Below are 21,596 nucleotides of genomic sequence, written 5' to 3'. Positions count from 1 at the left end.
CAATAATTACTTTTAGCGACAATTTTTTATAAAACAAAAAAAATTATATAATATTTGCAATGAAAAATTTTTATTCTAAAGTTCAAAAATTATTTTGATATTTAAAACTGGCAAATATAAATTTAAAATTTTGTTTTTATTAATTTTACATTTAAATATATTTATAATTTTTATATGTTTATTATTAAAATAAATTCATCTAATTTTTTTATTAATAAATTTTTAATTAAACAAGATCTGTCTTTGAATAAAAAGTAATTTTCAAGGAAATAAAAAATTAGAACCATTTTTTTTTTGTGTTATGGCAACAATCCTAAAACGAACTTTATTTAAATTTCTAGCATCTATACAAAAGCGTCTCATCTCGCAGTTGTTGTCAATTTAGACGTGAGGGATAGCAACCCTGGGCAAGTGGTCTCCAACGGGGTGGAATCCAGTCTCGTCGGCGGTGTAAGACAGGGTGATGGGGATGCCTTCAGGGCTGACGTACGAGACGGTGCCTTCGTAGACGAGGACGTTGTCAGTTCCGTCGGAGTTCGGCACCAGGTGGCCCTTCTCCTCTACTTTCGTGCCATCTCCAGACAGGTAGCTGTTAATTTTTTTTTAAGAGTTAATAAATTTTAAAAATTAAAGTAGATTTTCACTTACTCAAGGGTGAACTGACCCTGAAGGTCTCTCACTTCCGTCCGCTGGACAACAGGGATGACGACGGGCACGTCCAGAGGAGCGGCCAAGGCGCACACGGCGCAGGCAAGCAAGACCAAAACCTACGAACGAGGGAAAGAAAATTTAAATTGACAAAAAAATGAATATTTGATAGTTGAACTAACAAATTTCATTTTGAAGCTGATTGGTTGTTGATCGGCTGTGGATGGACTGATGCTTTGTGATCGCCACCCGCGACTTTTATACCTGGTCAGCGCAGCAGACAAACAAACTTATTATGACAGGTCGCTGCACGCTTTTGATTGAATAATAAATACCGACCAAGCCATCAAAACATACGAGTATGTCGCACTTTCACCCTCGTACTGAAAGCGAAAGTGAAGGAATTAGTGTCGAATTAATATTTTTTTTTTTCAATTTAATTAAATTGATATTTATTGCATCTACGAACTGGTGTTACAGTTAAAATCGATTAATTTGCGAAAATGATAAGAAAAAGAAATAATACGATCTTTACAAATTTTGCATAAACTCACAATATTCTTGTTTGCTATAAATGTTTTACCGATTTGCGATCATATGAAAATGAATTTAATTGTGCCATGAATGATACAAAACGCGACTTACATTGCAATGAAATTATTTTATAAAACTAAATCAAATAATGATTTTTTTTTATTTAATATTTCGCATTATTAGCATAATTTAATGTATAAAAAAGTATTCAGCAATTTTTGTAAATTTGCTACGAGTAAATTACACTAAAAAAGAGTTCATAAAAAGAAAACCGTTGGTAAAAAATTAGGCTTAATTATGAAAATTTTGAAACAAAATCAATAACAATTTTAGTTTTCCATATATGCCCTGCGTTTTTTAAGTGTAGCATAGAGTAATTTTTGCAGAGCATGGATTGAGAAAGTTTTTCCTGAAAATGGTTCTTTTAAAATTTTGCAAAATTATCTTGTGAACTTATTTATTGTCATTTTATTTTATTTGCTGCTTCCTGGACAAACTAATGCTTTTTAGAAAGTCAGCTAACGCAGAAGGTTTTAATTTTTTTAATTATTTGGAACTAGGAATTAGGTGAATAGTGAAATCTCGATCCAGATAAGTTTTGCTTTGTATTATTTCCTTTTTTATTTGATATTTTTTTATTATTGCTTTTGTAAGAAAATTCAATGTTATAAAATAAAATAAACATTTAAAAAAAAAGGTCGGATGCTGTCATCTCCGTTGCTAAAAATATTTCTTGCTCATTTTTAATGTTCATTTTTAAAACACTTTTTCTGTCACACCTTCATGTAAACTGTTGATGAATGTGTGGAAAAATTATTTTTCATGCAGGAGGAGATTTATGGAGCGAAGAAAAGCAAAAAAATAACAGAACTGTGAATCAAGCAGCATTCGGAGAATAACAATTACGAGCGCTCGAGATGGCCCAGAACAAAGTAAGTTTCTGCGTTTTTGCCCTGCGGCCGGCTGAACCGACTTCACAGGCGCAGGTCGCGCTTTTATTCGTAGAATTCAGACGCTGGTGCTGCTTTGCCTTGGTAGCAGCCCCGTTATCGCTTCAATTATCGCGAATCCCGCAGATTGCCATCTCGCCTGCAAGTCAGGCAACCAGCCGTGTCTGTCGAATTAATTTAATATACACGCTCGGATATATCAACCCCCCTCCCTGACGAACTGGTGGTGGCATACCTCGCAGGGGTCACGCCACGGCGCAGCATTTTATTAAAAAAAAAAAACACCTTGTGGAGAGAATTGAATCACACGGACGAAGGAAAGAAACTATAGAAGAGTCAAAAGTAATGGCCAAACTTTTTCTCTCTCCTGTTTGGTTTTTAACACGGACCGGTATGAACAACGCTTTGCATTTTTATTCTTTGTTATAATAGAAAACTTAAAATTAGAGGAAAGCAATGAAGGCTTCCTACTGGAAATTTTAATAAATGTTAATCTAAACTTAACTCGTTCTATTATATTATCAAATATATTATTATTATTGATGGTTGATAAATTTTTGGCCAATGAATATAAAATTCATTACAAACATTTTAATGACACTACTTTCCTTTCAAAAAGCGCTGGATGATCCTGCTGGATTTATATCTGATCAATAATCTCTGAGAGTTAGATAGAAAACTACTAAATTCATATAATATTTATTTATTTATTTTTCTTTATTCTATACATTGAATTACACAACATCTTCCATCAAGTCAATATATAAATATTAATTAATATAACACAAATAAAAAAATTTATTTACAATAAACAACCTAAAATAGACCACTTTACATAAAAATAAATAAAATATGAAATGAATGCAAATGATTAAAATAAATAAATTTGCTTAAACTAAAAAAAAAAACGTTGAAATTATTATATGACTCATATGTATTGACATTATGTATTGTAAACTTTGTATAGTTCCAATTTTTGTTTGTATTTGATAACATAAAATTTGTAGAAGATTTCAAACAGTTAAAAATAAAAATGATTGAAAATTCAAGAGTGACGTTTGCGATAATTAACTTCTGGGCGTTAATCAGTGTCAAATATGGGTGGCCACGGGCCTCTGTGGCCGCCTCAGCACCCGAGGTGTCAAGTGCTATCGTTTAATTGTGGCCAAGGCCCGCCTCTATCAGTACCATTTATTGGCTGGCACGCCACCCGAGGGAGGTTCCAGCCACTCCAATAAAAAATTCACTCGGAAAAAAACTCACTTTGCAAGTCGAGCGTGCAGCTTTTTTATTGTTCTCGCGACGTCTTCATTAACTCCGATCCATCCACCTGAGAAAGTGAGAACGACCCTTTCGAAGCATGAGCAGGATGACCCTGGGCGCAAGCGACGACCTAGTCGCCGACCAGCAGCTCAGCTCCAGGGCGCGCGCCTTCAGCGTCGATGCCCTTCTGCAGAGACAGGCGCCGAGCACAGGTAAAGTCATCATTTTAAAAGTTTCCTGCCCAGAAAATTTACATTTAAGTCTCCAGGAAAACTTCGTAAAAAATTTCAATGGTCTTTGCAAAAAATATGCAATTATTCTGCAGGTGCTCAAAAAGAAAAAGAAAATCTATTTATAATTTGTTCGCCTAAATTTAACACAAATTATCCATCTAATGCTTACAAATTAATGTTATTCCTTTTGATGCAAATAAGAATTTTGACAAAATGTTCAAACTCGACTAGATTTTTAGGGGGTGCAATCATAAATTGAGTTATGCAAAGCTTCATATTATAAAATGCAGTAAGAAGAAAGAGATAAAATCGTATTATTATTCAAACTCAGTTCATATTTATCATTCTTTTTAATAATTCAAAAGAAAGGAAATATTTCCTTCGAATAAAACGCATCACAAAAATTATGATTTAAATGTTGTTGAAGTGATTGTTATTGCTGTTTGTGTACTATATATTTTAATTTATTCTTTCTTTGGATACAATTTAATTCAAAAATTGAGAGGACCAACAGCAAAATTAAAAAATGAGATCGTTGTAACAACAAATTTGACAAATCCCAGCGAATTTAACGATTTTAAAAAATGTCAATTCAGTTAAGAAAATTTGAATAAATGGAATGAACTTGGTGAAAAATCAGAAAAACACGTAAAAACATTATGATAATTCAATGTTAAAGATAAAAAAAATTAAATGCAATTAAAACAATGAGGTTGTGGGACAAAACGGCAGATATAAAAAGATACCAGAAATTTTTCTGTTTTATAGATAATAATCAAAAGAAATTCTAATGGAGTATATGTATGGGAAATTTATACATATAAAAAAACCTTTTAAAGTGTTTCCTTGCATGTTTCAGTATATATGTTTTATTATCTCCTTCATTAATTCCGATTAATACAGTTTTTCAGTTAAACTTTAACTATGAACTGTTTCCTAAAGCATAAATGAAATGGATTAACGCAAAAGCTCTGTTTTCAATCATATTTCACTTCATGTTTTGCAATAATAGCATAATTTTTTTCCAGCATTTATCTCATTAAGGAAATTCCTTTTATTCCTGATAACTTAAAAAATTAATGGCTTTATTTTAATGGTTGTTATGTCTTATAATTATGCAAATTTTACTAGTTTTCTTAGTTTTGAGCGTTTTGAGAAATTAAATATTTAATTTGAGATAATGTAGAGTTCAAAGCTTTATTTAATTTTATAATTTAGTATACAAAAATCCAAACTATTCTATGAAACAAAAATAATTAATTGATATTTTTATCTTTCTCCACACAAAGCAATCATTAGAAAACTATTAGACCTCGATAATTTTCATCTCCTCGTTCAAAATCGTGTATAAAAAGTGGCACCTTTTATCTGCATTTGTGTTTTCGCTAAAATCAAAGGAGAATTAAGTATTGGGCATAGATTAAGCGAATAGACGAAACATCATTATCTATGAATCGCCAATTTTGCACGCGTGCAGCTTGAATTTCAACTAAATATGACACTAAATTATTCTATCCGCACATCAACCAATTCCGGAACATTTGATTTTCTAAAAATCCACAATCTTTGGGAAATTACATAGAAACAGCTGCAAAAATAGCCCTGTGTATGTATGCAAAAATCGACGGCGGCGCTTTTAATTGAATTTTAATGAAAATGTTATCACTTGTGCGGCCACTTGAGAGATATCGATCAGCAGCTCATTAAGCAGTGATTATGAATTTTAAGTGTGTACGCAGCGCTAAAAGCAAAAAGAAAGGCTCCTCCAATCTGAGCCACGGCCGCACATGAAGCTGCGTCCTTTGTGTGAAAGGTGTGAGTGAGTCGCACCTAGACTGACGAAAAGAGAGCCGCGCGCTTATCAGCCCCAGCGCTGCACGTTCGAGTGCTTGAAAGCGCTAGTCGCGGAGATATCAATGGCGGAATCACTCTTTGATCACCCGAAGTGATGATTTTAGTACACTTACCCTCTCAATCACACCAAGCAAACAGACAAACGCAAACATTCCGCGTTTGGACTCTATCCCGATCGCCTCCTCTTCCCATCAAACTGGTGTGAAATTCATTCAAGGCGCGGCGCTTGATATTTTTTTCTTTAATATTGACTCATTTATGAGTTTTTATAATCTGCTTTCTTTTGGGGGAAAATTAGCCTTTCAATGAATATTGGTTTTAATTTTCTATAATATCTGCGTTTTATTAAATCAAAATTGACAGTTTAATTGGCCCTTATCGATAGACGTGTATCAGTTGTTAAATTGCTCTCGGCTAGTTGTTTATATGGAATAATATTATTTTCGCGCGAGCTTGTTGAAGTTAATGCACTACAGTGGCGATAAGGACGACAAACTACTTGAAATTAAAACTCAATTATCCCCGCAAAATGCGACAATCGTCAAGAGCTGCTTCTCTTTTTATTTCGCCGCGCGCATTTTATCTTAATTGAAAATACGCTCGAGTGCTGATTTTGGATAATGACTAATTGCAAGAAATTATCACTGAATACTAATGTCGACCTAATTGATTTTCCCCAGAAAAAAATGAGGTTATTAATACAAATATTTTGCAGAATCAAGCGCTTTAGAAGAAATGAATGATGCTGATGAGGCCCCTTCACAGATGGACATTTTTAGGCACAAACCTGCGCTGGAGATAAAGGCTGATTTGTGCTCCAAAGACCTATGGAGGAAGTTCCACTCACTGGGTACCGAGATGATCATCACGAAAGCTGGAAGGTAAATTAAATTAAAATATGCATTTTAATCAAAGTTAAGAATACTTTAAGTTCAGTAATTTATTATCATATTCTTGTCGCGAATAATATTAATTGATTTATGAAAATTTTTAAGAAAGAACGTTAAAATTTTTTTATATAAATAAGATAAAAATAAAATCATATATTTAACTTTAATTAACTTTAATATAATATTATCTCTAAATTGGGATTTTCTGGATAAATTTATTTCTTTAAATGAAAATATTTTTAATTTTTTATGATTGTTTAACAATTCGTTTTATAACTTATATTCTTAATATTATATAATAGATCATTAAAGGAGACGTGGGTCGCGGATTATTTTAAATTTTTATTTTCCCATTACAGCTTCTTTTTCAGGGAATTGTAACAAATCATTAATATGTATTAAAATTGGCACTTGTTCACCATTTTTTTTCATTATTATTATTAATATTATTATTTATTCTTCTCAGTCATTCCAAAAACTTCAAATTGGGAAAAAAGAGAAGAAAGGGGAAAATTTAAAAACTTTTTATCTTTTTATAAAGATTTCAATGAACATTGTAATTAACTTTAAAAAAATTATTTTCTGTTAAAATTTCATTCTTTTTGTTCGGGTAGACAAAATAAATTCTCGATCACGCCTTCTGTGCGCCCATGAGCATATCGCGCCAAGTGATCTACTCCTTTGTTAGGCGATCTCGGTTTTTATTTTCCACGCGGAGGCTTTGGAACTCCTCTCGATATGACTAATGGAGTGTTTTAGCTCAAAGCGTGACTATTTGGCGTTATTAATGAGCTGTAATTACATACAAGATCGCATATTGTTGGGAGCACACGATGCGGTTATTTATGGCCGATTAGAAAATAATCGGAATTGAGAATGAGAGAATCGTTTCAATGTGGGTGCCTGTAGAGTAGGGAACGGTTTGAAAAAAGGGTGTGATAAAAACGATGAGAAAGATAAATTGTAAGTTAGAAGGTGTCAAAATCATCATTGAGAAAAACATTATGTCTTCTTTGGAAAAAGCTTTTATCTGGAAGGTACATTTTGCCTAATTAGAAAATTAATTTTTTTTTAAATTGGAACTTTAATTATATGCACTGAAATTAATGCAACATTTATTTAATTAAATAGGTTTCATTTTCATAGGAATCATACGAGTGATTTAAAAATATTAATTTCATTCTTCTAAATCTTGCAATATAAATTTTTATTTTATTATACTTCGATAAAAAAAAGAAACTCTGAAACATAAAACTTTTCTCAGCATAATATTATTGATGATTTTTTTAAATTAATAGGAATAGAACAAAAGATTTTGAGGTAAATTAAGTCAAGACACCTTCTGTGCTGGCTCGAGAAGGAAATAGTTTTATCGAGAGTCGTGACCAAGCAGCAATTTGACAGATGCTGTCGGTCAAGCAAACTTATTACAAAACTGCTGCCGCGAAAACCAACAAACAATAAATTAATCGGTGGCAATTGCGAGCGCAGGAAAATAAACGCGCTGTTTGAGTTTCTCACACGTGATACCTGTTAGGAGTTTATTTTTTTTCGTTGGTCCGCCGACGACGAGGGCAATTAGGCGAGAGGGTGCCGATCGAGCCGAGGGGCGGAATTGCTTTATTAACCACATCATCGCCACAAGTAACTACCGGCAAGCCATTAAGAGAGGGTGGAGTTAATAACATCAAACAAAGGAAGCCATTAACTGCGGCACCAAACGTGCAGCGAGAATTTTTCAACTTTAAATTTATTCACACTGCCGTGCGCACACGTGACGTAACTCGGCCGCATTAACGAGTTTGAGACACGGAAAAAAAGTTTGGCAATAAAACGGCTCGGTAATTAAATTGAATGAAAAATTAAATTCGCGAAAAGTTGACTCGAATTGTTTTCTTAGAAGTTCATCTGGAATTGAGGACGCTTGCCGGCGGATCGGATGGTAACAAATCGCTTGGGCCACCGTCCAAGAAGTTCGTCGTCTTTTATTCAAGCCGAGTCAATGATCGCAATTAAAAATAATAGACCGGTCGCATCGTCTAATCGTCAGTTGAGAAAGTGACGTGCGAGATTTTGTTGCACAAGAAAATTTGAAACAGATTTTGCTGTAAAAAACATGTAAAGCAAAATTTTAATAACATTAATTATAATTATATATAGTTTTAAAAAGTAAAAAGAAAATAATAACTAATAATAATTATTTTAACACCAGTTTTACAATATTAAAATTTATAAATTATTTTAATTTTATTTGAAATATTTTGTAGATTTTAAAACTTAAACTTTAAGAATTTTAAAATAACTCTGTGGATTTAAAGTTGATCAATCATGTTAAAAAATTAAAAAAATTTTTTGATTTGAATGCGCACAGTAAAAATTAAATGAGTCTGTTAGAAATTGCTCAGAAAAACTAAATGACAAGAAGTTATTGCAAAAAAAAAATGTATGTATGATTACGAATGTTGTACAATAAATATGACTTATTGTTAATATGAATTGAATTTTATAAAAAAAGGAGATTTCATCTTTTTGAATGGACTTATTTGACTCATTTCTTCATTATTTTGGAGGGTGCGCGTTCTCATGAGTTGCTGTTCACACTAACTCGCCGCCTACGCGCCATTTCATTACACGGTAATAAGCTTTTATTTAGCCACACAACATTAAACAAAGGGGAGGATTGTGTCGGCCGACTTGTCAGATACCATTGTGTTGTAATCGCACCAACGTTTACGCGGGGATCAATCATAGCCCGAGTGAATAACATATTAGTTAGTAATAATCATAACCACATCCTGTCCCAGCCGTTGAGAAAAGCATAGTCTGAAATAAAATTACTCTTTGGGCGACAGCTGTGAAGGCCTCCCTCTGATCGTGAATTTAATATTTGTGTGGGAAGTTTATTTCCAAATAAATAGGGAGCAAATAATAATTAATTGTTCTAAGAGAGTAAAATCTCTAACCGAATATGCTACACAAGATAAAGATAAAACTTAAATGATAATTATAATCAAATTTAGATATATTATTGATTGCGACCAGCAATTCATGACGTTGTACACATTTGTGTTTAATAAAGACCATAAAGACAATAAAAAAAAATTATAATTAATGAAATAATAAGTCAATTTATATAAACACTCTGTTTTTCAGACGGATGTTTCCGACGGTCAAGGTTCGGGTGCAAAATCTCGACCCGGAAACCAGCTACATCATTTTCATGGACATTTTGCCCGTGGACGACAAGAGATACAGATACGTGTACCACAGGTGAGAAAAACGAGAGCTTTCGTCGCCTATTCTGCATCCAAAACAAATGGAAGTGGCTCTTTATTTCTGACTGAGCTCTTGCCATTTATCACGTCTGTCAAGTGTTTTTGCCAAAGAGCAATGACGCCAGTCGCTGTGATGCAAACCGCACCGCACGTCTTAATTTTCTCAAAGCGTTGAATTCGAGACTTGGATTATTTCTAAATATAAATAGTTACGTCTGTGTCAAGCTCGTTTCAAATAATAATGTTTCAATTTCATCATGAAACTTTATTTAGCTGTAAATTTCATGTGAAAGTGTGTTTCGAATCGTGACGTAAACAAAAGTTATTTGTTCCTAGTGCGCAAGGTTAGCGAAATAAAATGTTAATTGCAGCAAAAAGTTCTAATTGGTTGACGCTCTCAACATTCTAAAGGGGTGAATATAACACTATTTACTCGCGGCTGGTGTTATAAATGGCACAGTCTTTGCTAGAGACAGTAAACATGAGTCAGGGATCAACAAAAACACTCGACTTGAAATCCCCTGATTTTTGAAAATTTTTCTCAATTCCTTATTATTATAAATGATTGAATTACGATTGAATTTGTAATATCAAGCCATAATAATATAAAATAAATATAACAATAAAAAACTAACAATCATATTAATGATTTTAAAATAAAAGAATTAATTTTATCGCCCAATTTTCAAACCAGTTCGCAGTGGACCGTTGCCGGAGCGGGTGATCCTCCGTTACCCAGAAGCACCTACATCCACCCTGACTCGCCTGCCAGTGGACAGTTGTGGATGGCCCAGGGTGTCATTAGTTTTGACAAATTGAAACTGACCAACAACAGAAGACCAGTCGTCAGAGGACAAGTAAAATTAAATCTGCCAAAATCATTGAAAATATTTTAATTGGCATAACAATTAAAGGTTTCACTTCATTCGATGCACAAATACCAACCGCGCGTGCATATCTTGCGAACGCACGACTTAGACACCCCAGCCGAGGCGCAAGTGCTGGTCGCCCTGCAGAGTTTGAAGAAAGGAACCGTCCCTAATCCTGATCTCTACACCTTCAGCTTCCCCGAGACGAAATTCACCACGGTGACGGCTTACCAAAATCAACAAGTGAGTCAAAAATTGTTGTTTTGGATTTTCCAACGAGTCAATGTGTTGCCTGATATAAACTGGGTTTAATTTTATTTTGCTTTCTTTCAGATCACCCGTCTAAAAATAGCCAGCAATCCGTTCGCGAAGGGTTTTCGGGAAGCTTCTAAGCCATCAAGGTGATTATTTTATCTTTTTTTTTTTTAACAATTTCTAGTCATTTACTTAATTTAAATTAATTATTTTATTACAAATTAGGAATGCAGATGAATCCTCTCGGGCAACTTTTTCGATGTACTCGAACAACCAACTTTTCTGTCCACCTCACGGACTGCAACCGGACTTCAGGTCGTACTCGTGGCCACCACCGGCACCCATCAACACGCCGATCAAGTTTGTCATCCCCCCGTCACCCACCCTGATGCCCTTCAGAAGTCACAACTACTTCGCCGACTTCCCTTATCCACCCCATCAGACCAACGCGCTCTTTTCAGGGTTTGCGAAGCCTTTGGAAGCACTGGACTTGTCGGCGGCTTTGAAATAGACTGCATAATATTATTTACCATGACACAAAACTAGTCCATTCCAAACTCATCATTATCAATTATCACATTCCATATAAAAAATTTCATCACGTGAATTAAAAAGAAAATAATAATAATATGGATAAATTTATTATTTAAAAACCTCCGATGCTGCTGAGATTTGAAACGTGTGAAAATTTTGAAAATAAATAATGAAAAGTGTCACTTTCAATGAAATGACAGGAGGCGGACTCGCTTGGATAGAAAAGCGCGCGCCGCGAGAGAAAAGTTTATAATTGGCACAGCAACTACGAGAGTGTCTTATCGTCTCTTTGTGTCCTGCGAGTGAGGGATTCTTGGCGCTTCTCTGTGGCGGCTCAAAGACTAAATTTGACTGGGGGGTGGTCCGTCGCGAGAGTGAGTGCTCTTAGTCCGCTCACCAGAACTTCTGGTGATGGTCTGGTGGTTCCTGCACTCTCCTTGACCGGCACACTCTTAGGGGTAAGTCAGTCGGGACACAACCGGTTCCCCTCAAAATGCACGCAGGAGGCGTAGGACTTTTTTCATAAAAAAAATTATTTCTTTCGGGTGTTATACTTTTTCATTCGTGGCGAAATTTGATAGCTCAATATGTCTCACCTAGGTGATTAATGGCAATATTCGCAAAAATTTTGAAGCTAATTTTGATAAAATCTTAAAATAAAAATATGATTTTTGATAAAAATTGCTTACTTTGAAAGACTTGGATAAAATTTACGAGCTATCAACAAGATATTTGGCACATGATTTATCACACGAATATAAGGGTAGTGGATCATTTTTTTATTTTACTGATCGAAATTTAATGACTTGACACCAAAAAGCCATGTTGTTTATTTTAAAGTTGACACTAAAGTGTGGTGTTATGTCATCCACAAGTGTCAATGACACAATATAATTTGCTGAGGGGGGTTGAAATTGCGCTAACCATGCCGCTGGCGGGCATCGCCTCTCGACTCGCCTTTCAAGAATAGCAGAGCACGATTCCGCTCAATCGCTACAAGAGTGATCCAATAAAGCAGCCTCTGTGGCTATTTTCAGTCGCGAGCGCTTCGTGGCGCAGCACAATGCCATTGTGTGCCTAGATATCAATCTGATCCGACGCTGGCAAACAAAAAAATCTCATATTTTGCCAGAATTAAAAATAAATTAAATTTTAAAATTTATAGCGCAATGCAAAGTGTGTCAAATTTAACTAACGAAACGCTTTGGAAATAAACTAAAGAGGACGTAAAAAAAACCAATAAATTAATTAAAAAAAATTCTCCATTCCAAATTTCTTTAATCAATTTATTATTAAAATTTGCTAAAATTTTAATTTTCGTTGCTTGACGATTTAATGTTGTTATTATTATTAATTTTTTACAAAAAACAAAACCAACGTTAATTAAAAATTTCCATAACTTGGCAGGAATCCCTTTTGAGATCTTATCAGATCTCACAGTCACCGCATGGCTGACGAGGAAGTAGCACTAATCAACGAGCAAGCCTCCCAGCTCCTCTCCGAGCCCCAACCCACCCCCGCCGAACCACCTGCGGACCCAGCCCCAGAGCCTGCCGCCCCCGCTCCTGAGCCAATCCCAGCGGAGGCCGCCCCAGCCGTTGCCGAGTGCGAGGCCGCCAAAGTGCAGGTCGCCCCCGAACCCCCCATGTTCCAGCCGATCGTCGCTTCGCCTGTGCCGATTCAGGCCGCTGTGGTGCCTTCTCCGTTGCTGACCAATGGCCACACCAATGGTCACTTCAATGGATTGCCGGCTGAGCCTTCACCAGTTCCAATCAGCAGCAACTTGGAGATCACTCTCAACAAGGAGGAGGGTCAGAGTTGGGGCCTGCGACTCAGCGGAGGACGAGAGTTTGGACTACCTTTGAGCGTCATCAAGGCAAGTTGAGAATTAGTTAAAAAGAATAAAGATAAGAAATATCTCAAAAATTAAAGCGTCATTGATAATGAAAAAAAAAATTAAAAGAAATATTAAAACGAACTTAAAAAAAAAATTAATAATAATATCTTAAAAGAATTTTGTGAGAATGATGGAAATATAATATTAAATTTAATTTATTATATAAACACTTTTAATATGTATAGAAATTTTATAATTTTATTTAAGCATCCGTCTTTTAATATTTTTTGTTAAGCTCAACCTAATTTACAACAATTTAACAGAAGCATAACTTTGACAAGTACTTCTTAACACCTTTAATAAAAATGAAAATGGGATGGAAAATAAGGACGACATTACCATATTATTAGAATAACATTCTAATTTCGAAAAAAAAAACAGCTCCAGTTTGGAGGTCTTGCCGAAAAACAAGGAATTAGGGTCGGTGACACCGTTCAAGAAATCAATGGAATGTCCACCGTCGAGCTGTCTCACAACGAGGCGCTTGAAGTCATCAAAAAGGCTGGAAACAAATGCTTATTCTCCCTTGTCAGGTAGACCAAATGAAAATTATTGGAATAAAGAAAATATTGAAAATTTTCGAAGGTCTGAAGCAGCCACGGGCAAAATGATGCGCCCTTACAAGCCTATGGTTCAATTAGAGGATCTCACGGTATTAATTAAAAAGAGCATTATTTCCGCATGATCCTTTAATTAAAAAAAAAACCCTAGGTCGCCCAGCCCAGTGGTGCCAGACCAGCGTTGTCCACCCCCGTCGTCGCCGCCGCCACCATGAGGAACGTGGCTCTCGGCACGCTGAACACTGAGCAGGCCGAGTCGTGCTTCACCGAAGAGGTGATCGCAGAGACAATGTCTGCACACGCTGAGGTTGTTGTTGGTACCGCACTGGGGTAAGTAGGACCGTCCCCGTTTGCCACCCATCCCGACCTACACACATTTATATGTCTATTTATGTCTCTGGCCGATGCAGATTGTTTGTAGCAATAATGAAAACAATTCTAGCGTTAACTTCCACAAATTCGAGCCAAGGTTCGAACATTTAGAGCGGTCAGGCACTTACCAGCTTCTGCTCGAGGAGGAGCAGAAAAAGGGCAAAACTATGACCCTGCCCAAAGTGCTCAAGCCGCAGATCATCCCCAAGAAGCAGCCGCCGAAGCCTCGCACCCCAGTCCCACCTCCGAAGGAACCGACACCCCCTCCAAAAGAACCAACCCCTCCGCCCAAAGAGCCCACCCCACCTCCAAAGGAGCCCACACCGCCTCCGAAGGAACCGACGCCGCCTCCGAGGGAACCAACTCCACTGCCGCCGAAGGAGCCCACGCCAGAACCAGTTGCCGTGAGTCTATCAAGCTTCGGAAGAGAGCCTCTGCCTCGTATCAGCAGGCGGCGCTCTACCGATGCGTTACAATTCATCAATTACTGCAAGTGCATTTTTGGCATCTCCGTCAATGTAAATATCGTAACTTTACGGGGCCAAGGTTTGCCGAGGACAACACGCGAACTTGCGAAGGGGAGGTTTCTTAACGCTCTTTCTCTCGCACGTCTATGAGCGCTCGACTTTAGGGGAAGCAGATTCTATTTATGTAGTCAGATTGTTGGAATCTTTTGTAGTTTTGTGAGAGCATTCGCCCGGTTCACAGGAGACAATCGCCGCTGCGGACACTTTGTTTTAAATTCAGTGCGAAATGACCACTGTGAGTAAACAAATCGACACTCCTTAGGGTGCACGGGGGCGACAACCTTGAATGGGCACAGAGATTTTTTCTCGATTTCAAATGAGCTGATCGGTCGGAATTAAATCCGCGAATATACGTCCGGGCTATTTTTAACCTCAGTTCCGAAGATGTACTTTCAAAAATTTCTACGGCATGGCTATTGCATTGTCACGAGACAGAAATCTCGACTTTTAAAAATTCAGTTTCAATATGAAGATTTAATATTTAAAGTTGCAAAATATTTTAGTAAAGACGTGTATTTTTGTCAATAAATTTCATTGTTTTTAGTTTTTGTAGATTTTTTTCGAAATGCCATGATTAATTATAAATCTCAGCTGATAATGAGAGGTAATTTCTTTAGCAAATTTAGATGAAATTATTTCGTAACACTTTCTGATTTGCAAATTTTGATTGCACGCCCCCAACTGGCTCGGGATTCCCGGCATAGAGCGCCGCTTCGCATCACAATAGTCGCGCCAAGTATTGAGGTGTGGTGAAATTTAGATTACACAACAGCGGGCACTTTACTTTTGCTTTGGCTGCCAAGAAATCGGTCTGCTGCGTGATCATAGGCTTTCTTTCTCGAACGACTTGCCCAACTGTCAGTTGAAAATCAGCCACACATCTCTCGTCAAAAAAAAAAGAAATAATAAATAATAGAAACACATGAAAGGAAAAGATAGGCCGCCGGTTCGACGCGGGCGTAAGGCCGGTTGCGTTCCGAGACGGACAGGGGCTTCGCGCGGCACACTTACTTGCGAGAAAGAGAGCGGCGGGTGTTTTTAATTACGTCATTAAGATCGAATCTGCGTCGATAAAATTAGGATTGAAATAACAAAGAGTTTATTTTTAGGTTGAGGAACCTCAGCAGCCGAAGCAGGAGGAGCCTCCTGTTCAGAATGGAACAGTAGAACCGGTTGCCGAACAGCCACAAACAAATGGTAAATAATAAAAACGAGAAAAAAAAATCGACACTAACTTTAAAAACGCAATTAAACAGGTGTGCACGGAGACGACCCAGAGCTGGTCGCAATTGAGAAAGCGGTGCAACAACCAGCACCGCCACCACCCCCATCAAACCAATTCTTCCAGCAGCAGCATCAGCTTTCGAAAAAGCAAAAGGAGCTGCTCGAGTATCAGTTGCATCACAAGATGCACTTGGAAGAGGTAGAAATAAACTGCAAATTACATGATCAGAAATTCATATTTTGTCCTAATAGTGCCGAAGAAGGATCAACAAAGCGCAGAAAACGATCTACGCTCCCACCATAACTCCACCGAAACTCGAGGAGGATCAGTTTGGACGGGTGTTCGAGTTGCCCAAGGCTGGGTCGCGTTATCGTCCCAGCCTGCCACTCACCCCGATCGCCTTCCTGGGAAATGCTTTCCCAACCAAGGAAGAAGCCTTCAAACCCTTCGAGGTACAACCAAATTCAAGCCAATCAAAGGATATTTTAAAATTTGACCATTTTCAGGTAAAACCTGCGCCAATTTTCCATCCGGCGCCCGGGCCAAAGCCCCAGGCCAAACCAGCCTGCGCCGTGCAGTGCGTGATTCCCATGAAGTGGCATCCGCCGAGCAAACTCATCAACGGACTGCCCTACAAGCAAACGCCGACGGTGCACCAACCGGGCAGCAAAGACGGAGGTGACCAGGAGTTCCTGCCCCCAGCACAGGATTCCAAGCCTGAGCCCCACAGGGAGCCTCAGAAACCCGTGGCTCACCCATTGCAACCTGTGCCTGAGCCGCCTTACAGGTACAATCACATCCGATGAAACCAAAGACATTCGGCAAATCGCCTTGATATTTGCTGCATGTCCCAAATATTGGAATATATATTTTTCTTATTGCGTGTCTATTTCTGTATAACTTTCTAATTCTCTGCACAATGGCGAATCGAATCGCGGTTCAAAGTTCGTGTGAACTCTCACCGAAATAGAAACATTTTGGCCGGCAGCCAAAATTCAAAGACTTTTCAAGTAAAACTTCGCTCCCGATGCAAAATTCGCAGGCTGCCAATTAATTGAAAGTTACCCCCCGCTTATTTATAGGTTTTTACATTTATCTGAAATGCTTTGTTATATTATGTACTTATTTCCGATTTTACACATTGATATATTTTATGTCTCCATTATTATATTTGTGTGATTTGTCTTTCTTTCCCATTATTCCGTAGTTGTCCGTTTTTGAGTCATGTGTAATTTTTTTCTAACCAACACAAGACATGCGTCTTTCTCTCTCCGTCCTCAAAACTCACATCACTGTATATATACATGATTAGTTTGCAAGGGTAGGCACTAAAGTAGAGTTTTTGTTCCTGTTTTTAGGTTTTCTCTGCTCGTACTCAATGACCAACCTCCTCAGCCTAGCCCCTCGGGCCCAGCACTCTAAACAAATGAATATTTATTTTTCTACATTGTTATATCAAAAAAACTCTCTATTAAAAGTAAAAGTGATTCCACGATGGTACATTCTAGCATGAACCTCATTTTAGCCACACGAATTAGCCCATTAGATTCGTTCTGTGTATTCTTGCCCTAAATACCTGAGAAAAAATGTAATAGAAATTTAGTATAAACACGCAGGTGAGTTCCTGATTTCTTTGTTTTATACGTTTATAATATTAATAATAAATAAATAAAGTAAATTACTATCAATTTTTTTTAAAAAAAATGGGCAATTCGGGGCTAAAACCAAGAAACTTTCAGGACACAGTCACCTGCACCACAATTATCAGAAGACGAAATTGCCGAGATGATGAGCGCAAGTACTGAAGTTATTGTTGGCCACACTTTAGGGTACTTTGCTTAAATGGAGGGTTGGTTTGAATCTTACAAGTGTTGCTGTTTGCAGAGTTAACTTCCAGAAATTCACACCTGGATTCGATCACCTTAAAAACTCCGAAGTTTACCGCATGGTACACGGTTTGGATTTGGACGAGAACGCTTAACTCTTCAAATTCACTGATTGAATTTATCAAAAGATAATATTATATATTTAAGTTTAAAAAAAAAGATGTTAAACTTCCTTTATCAAAATACTTCTGATGCTGTCTAATGTTAAGTCTCTGCAACACATATATCGCTGTTTGTTTAATAGAGTTTTACGAAGAATCTTTGAATTTTGTGATGTAAATTTTACGCTCTTCGTCCCTTGGTTTTTGCACACTCATTTCAACTAGTATCCGCAAATTTCAAATAATATACCTGTACCACTCATGTCCATTATTTCATAAAAATAAAAATGTGTTGCTTCGTACACAAAAAGGATATCCAAGCTTATGTTGAAAAAATTCAAAGAATGCCTTTAAATAAACGGTTAAAAATAATTCTCTGTGAGACTTTTAATTACAAAGAAATCCAGATATTAGATAAGTAAAAACTGCTTTCCTACCTTACGGTGGAGAAGTGGCTTCTGTAGATTCTGCAGCTGTCTTCTCATCTTCCGCTTTTGGCTTCTCTTCAGTTGGATTTAGAGACTTCTGATGATCAGAGCTAGTGTCCACCTTCAAAACCTCCCTGAGAGCCATCGTCGCGTAAACAGAGGAAGGCAAGCAGAAATCCACAACAAGTGCCTTGTATTTTCCATCTAAATATGTATTAAAATTGTTAAAATTCCATTAAATTAAAAAAGCTTTAAAATTACCTGGAAACTTTTTGACTTCCTTCTTTTCAATCAAATCAAGGTCTGAAAGAACTAACGGCTCTGTTACGTCATCATAATGTTGAATTTTCCAGCTAACATTTGTAGGCAAAATTGACATTTTCCTATAGGCTCCTCCTAAGCTGTACTTCCTTTAATAAAACAGGAAGGAATTTTTAGAATATAAATTTAATTTTATAATGTAACATTTAATTTACCTGACGTTTTGCTTCAACGAGTCCAAAGTCAACCCGTCCTCTTGGAAGAACTCATTGAACCACTCAGCAGTTTTATTCTCAGGGTATGTGACATTAAAACCAGGCAGAGGAAGCACAATATCGTGGATGGTGTATTTTTCAAGATTTTCCTCAGTGATTGCAATTACATTTGGCAGTTTCGACTCATTTGTGCTGGAGACTAAAAAAAAAGAAGAAAATTAAAATTAAAAGTCTGAAATGTGTTTGTATACAAACCGGCTTCACTGCCATCACTAGGATCAGAGACAGGTCCTTCCAGAACCTCCGTGTCAACCAATTTTGAGTCGTCTGCCAACACCAAATCACCAACCACAGGTTTGAATCCAAACTCCTGGATTCGCTTTGACAAGACCTTGTTCCAAATGTAGCTCTGGTACGAGTGTAAGTACAGAAGCCTTGTGTTTCTAGGAATCTAGTGAAATGAAATAAATAATTTGCAATATAGCTGCCCTAAAACACTCACAGATTCCATAGCATTGACCAAATCGTTCTTGTGATTGTCCTGCAGCCCTTTCCAAAGCTGAGCTTCCACCGAAGTCTTAAAACGAAGTTGTTTCAGAGCTTCAGAAGCGTCTTTCTTTTCCCACCAAATCTGCCTGGCTTTGGTCATGTCTGGGTATTCGCAATCATCCCTTGGTTTTAGAATCAGATCCACAGCCTGAATAAGAGAATTTCAATGAGATATACTTGCTTTTAAAAATAGTTTACCTCTTGCCAATTTCCAGAGACGAGGGCCCTTCCAATGTAAAAAGTTGGAATAGACTGGGTACCAAAACGCTGCAGGCCAAAGTAGTTTAAAAATCCCTTTTCCTGCAGAGACTTCATGGAAAGCTCAATCTGCTCGTCAGAGCCGGTAACATTTCTGAAGCAATTTAAATTAGTACTTTTGACTAAACACCTTTTACGTGGAATTACGTTCCGAGACGCGAGATACTGAGACAAAAACCAGTGTAAAAAAGTTAGAAAATTCCTGTTGTGATAATAAACAATTTTAATTGAGGGCGAAAATTTCCCAAAATTAAAACTCTTTAAAACCACCCCAATCTGTCCGTATTGTTTTGTGCTGGACAGCTGTTTCGGCTATTGAAGCCTCATCAGCAGCACTTTGCCTAGCAAATCAAATTCCACCCGCAGCGAGCTGCGAGAAGATGTTGCTTTGCTCGGCGCACAAATACGACTGCTGGCTGCTTCTTAGCAACCTGCAGAGAACGAAAAAGAGAGAGCTCGCGGCCTTCACCAGCGAACCACCCCCTCGTCCGACTCTTTCTTCCTTTTTTTTCCCAAAGTAAATGTCTCATCTCAGGGAAGAGCGGCGGTCGCCACCCGAGCCACGCAAAACCGGAGTGATATTTTGCGCCCCAATTGCTGATCGCGGTCTGCGATTTTATACAGCACGGGCAAAGCGACAGCGCAATGAAGGGGCTGCCACTTTGTTGTCCACCACGAATGGAAATAGTTTTTTGAGAATTAAAAACCCAAAGAAATTCTCAAAAAAAATTTCTGAAGCAGTTAAATTAAATCATTTGAAGGAAAAACGAAAATTTGTATCAAACCTTAGGACAATCTGAAATCTGTTCCCGTTGAGCATCCCCAGCTGCAGGGGAATCCCGCAGAACTTGAATCCGTCCGCATGCATGCCACGCAAATACTTGATGGCATTCAAAATTTTGCTTGGCTTGACATTCATGAGTGACATCTTCTGACATGTTTTTGCCCTTTTGTCTTTAGTCCCGGCATACATAATCATACCTGGACGCAATCTATTCCGAATTTGGTTTTATTATATTAAATTAATTTACGATAAAATACCCTAGTTTCCGAGACATTTGGTTCACTGCCTCCATTGTGTCAATATTTTCCTTGTAGAGAGTGAAGTGGATGTATCGGTCTTTGGACTTGTAATATGAGCGCCTCGTATCTGATGAAGAAAAATTTAGCCTAAATATTTCAAGAAATTAAGTTTTAAATTACCAGTCTTAAAGGAGACTGTAATAAGTTTTCTACCATCCACGTCCTTGGTGTTTGCTGTCAGCTCCGATTTGTAAATTTTCTTGATAGATTCATGAATCTGACGCCTTTCGTCCTTGCTTTTGTTAGATACCTTGAAAATTTTATTCAATATTGAAATGGTCATGAATTTTTAATAAAACATTTTCTTACATCAATTTCAACAGAACCTGACTTTGTATCAGCTAAATTTTTCAAGGCTTCCCAATCATCCTTTGAAATTGCGTCTGTGAAATCATCCAAGGAAGCAAACTCCAGATCATCTGGTGGTTCTGATAAAGAATAAAAAAAGATTTCAAAAGAGAATAAATCTTCGTAAATTTGTAATTTCTCATTCTCACCATCCAAAACAACTGGATCTTTATCTGTCAAGTGGATTTCTTCATTTTCCAAGTTGATCTCATTTACGAGGAAGTCGGAAAACCTGAAGAAAAAATATATTATTATAAGCTTTGATAATTATTACATTATCATGCCTTTGCTTTATGATTCCACTGAAACCAGGATAATCACTGACGAACTCGGTCACACCGACATCAATTTCCCTCAACTTTGGGGCATTATTTCCGGAATCCCTGGGCCTTTTATTTGAAGGACCTGAATTCCGGTTGTCGAATTTCCCAAACTTCCTCTTGTTAGCAAATCTTCCACTCATTTTGCCTTATGGAAGTTGAAATACATAAGAAGTATGTAAGAGATGAGTTGTATTTCAATAACAAAAACAGATCCACGTGAGAGCCGGCAAGCAATGATCGATGATTCTAAATCATTGC

The 21,596-nt window shown here is 37.1% G+C and overlaps 4 protein-coding genes across 6 annotated transcripts; 2 read left to right on the top strand and 2 right to left on the bottom strand.

Annotated features, from left to right (window-relative positions):
• Positions 1-350: 350 nt before the first annotated feature.
• LOC132195482 (pupal cuticle protein Edg-78E-like) lies at positions 351-3,422 on the bottom strand (the record flags this gene model as incomplete). The annotated part of the gene is made up of 3 exons (XM_059617502.1): positions 351-589; positions 649-767; positions 3,396-3,422. Coding segments are annotated over 3 exons (354 nt in total), but the record flags the coding sequence as incomplete, so codon positions are not given.
• Positions 3,327-11,462, top strand: LOC132195468 (T-box transcription factor TBX18-like). 2 transcript variants are annotated; one of them, XM_059617485.1, is made up of 7 exons: positions 3,327-3,607; positions 6,198-6,363; positions 9,526-9,642; positions 10,342-10,504; positions 10,562-10,759; positions 10,850-10,917; positions 10,997-11,462. In XM_059617485.1, exons 1-7 carry the CDS (start codon positions 3,493-3,495, stop codon positions 11,280-11,282), a joined length of 1,113 nt encoding a protein of 370 aa, XP_059473468.1. In that variant the 5' UTR covers positions 3,327-3,492; the 3' UTR covers positions 11,283-11,462. The 2 variants fall into 2 exon arrangements, with proteins under 2 accessions (XP_059473468.1, XP_059473469.1); XM_059617486.1 differs by lacking the exon at positions 3,327-3,607 and adding an exon at positions 5,424-5,681.
• Positions 4,824-21,571, bottom strand: LOC132195465 (pseudouridylate synthase 7 homolog). The gene is made up of 13 exons (XM_059617481.1): positions 21,300-21,571; positions 21,165-21,247; positions 20,977-21,095; positions 20,788-20,917; positions 20,626-20,734; positions 20,370-20,576; positions 19,525-19,678; positions 19,280-19,474; positions 19,033-19,228; positions 18,778-18,976; positions 18,563-18,711; positions 18,311-18,505; positions 4,824-6,356 (listed from the first exon to the last, which is right to left on the bottom strand). Exons 1-12 carry the CDS (start codon positions 21,476-21,478, stop codon positions 18,312-18,314), a joined length of 1,914 nt encoding a protein of 637 aa, XP_059473464.1. The 5' UTR covers positions 21,479-21,571; the 3' UTR covers positions 4,824-6,356; position 18,311.
• LOC132195463 (titin-like) lies at positions 11,620-18,245 on the top strand. Of its 2 annotated transcripts, XM_059617479.1 has the most exons (12): positions 11,622-11,763; positions 12,713-13,181; positions 13,584-13,735; positions 13,788-13,854; positions 13,914-14,092; positions 14,205-14,538; positions 15,771-15,858; positions 15,918-16,084; positions 16,138-16,338; positions 16,393-16,673; positions 17,626-17,715; positions 17,771-18,245. In XM_059617479.1, the coding sequence occupies exons 2-12, from the start codon at positions 12,753-12,755 to the stop codon at positions 17,865-17,867; spliced, it is 2,085 nt and encodes a 694-aa protein (XP_059473462.1). In that variant the 5' UTR covers positions 11,622-11,763; positions 12,713-12,752; the 3' UTR covers positions 17,868-18,245. The 2 variants fall into 2 exon arrangements, with proteins under 2 accessions (XP_059473463.1, XP_059473462.1); XM_059617480.1 differs by lacking the exons at positions 17,626-17,715; positions 17,771-18,245 and adding an exon at positions 17,245-17,579 and having other exon boundaries at positions 11,620-11,763.
• Positions 21,572-21,596: the final 25 nt, after the last annotated feature.

This window comes from Neocloeon triangulifer, unplaced genomic scaffold (assembly GCF_031216515.1).
Source record: "Neocloeon triangulifer isolate White Clay Creek 2 clone unplaced genomic scaffold, ASM3121651v1 ptg000009l, whole genome shotgun sequence".
NCBI lineage: Eukaryota > Metazoa > Arthropoda > Insecta > Ephemeroptera > Baetidae > Neocloeon > Neocloeon triangulifer.
The sequence above is the reverse complement of the archived record's forward strand: the minus strand, read 5'-3'. Positions and strand labels throughout refer to the sequence as shown.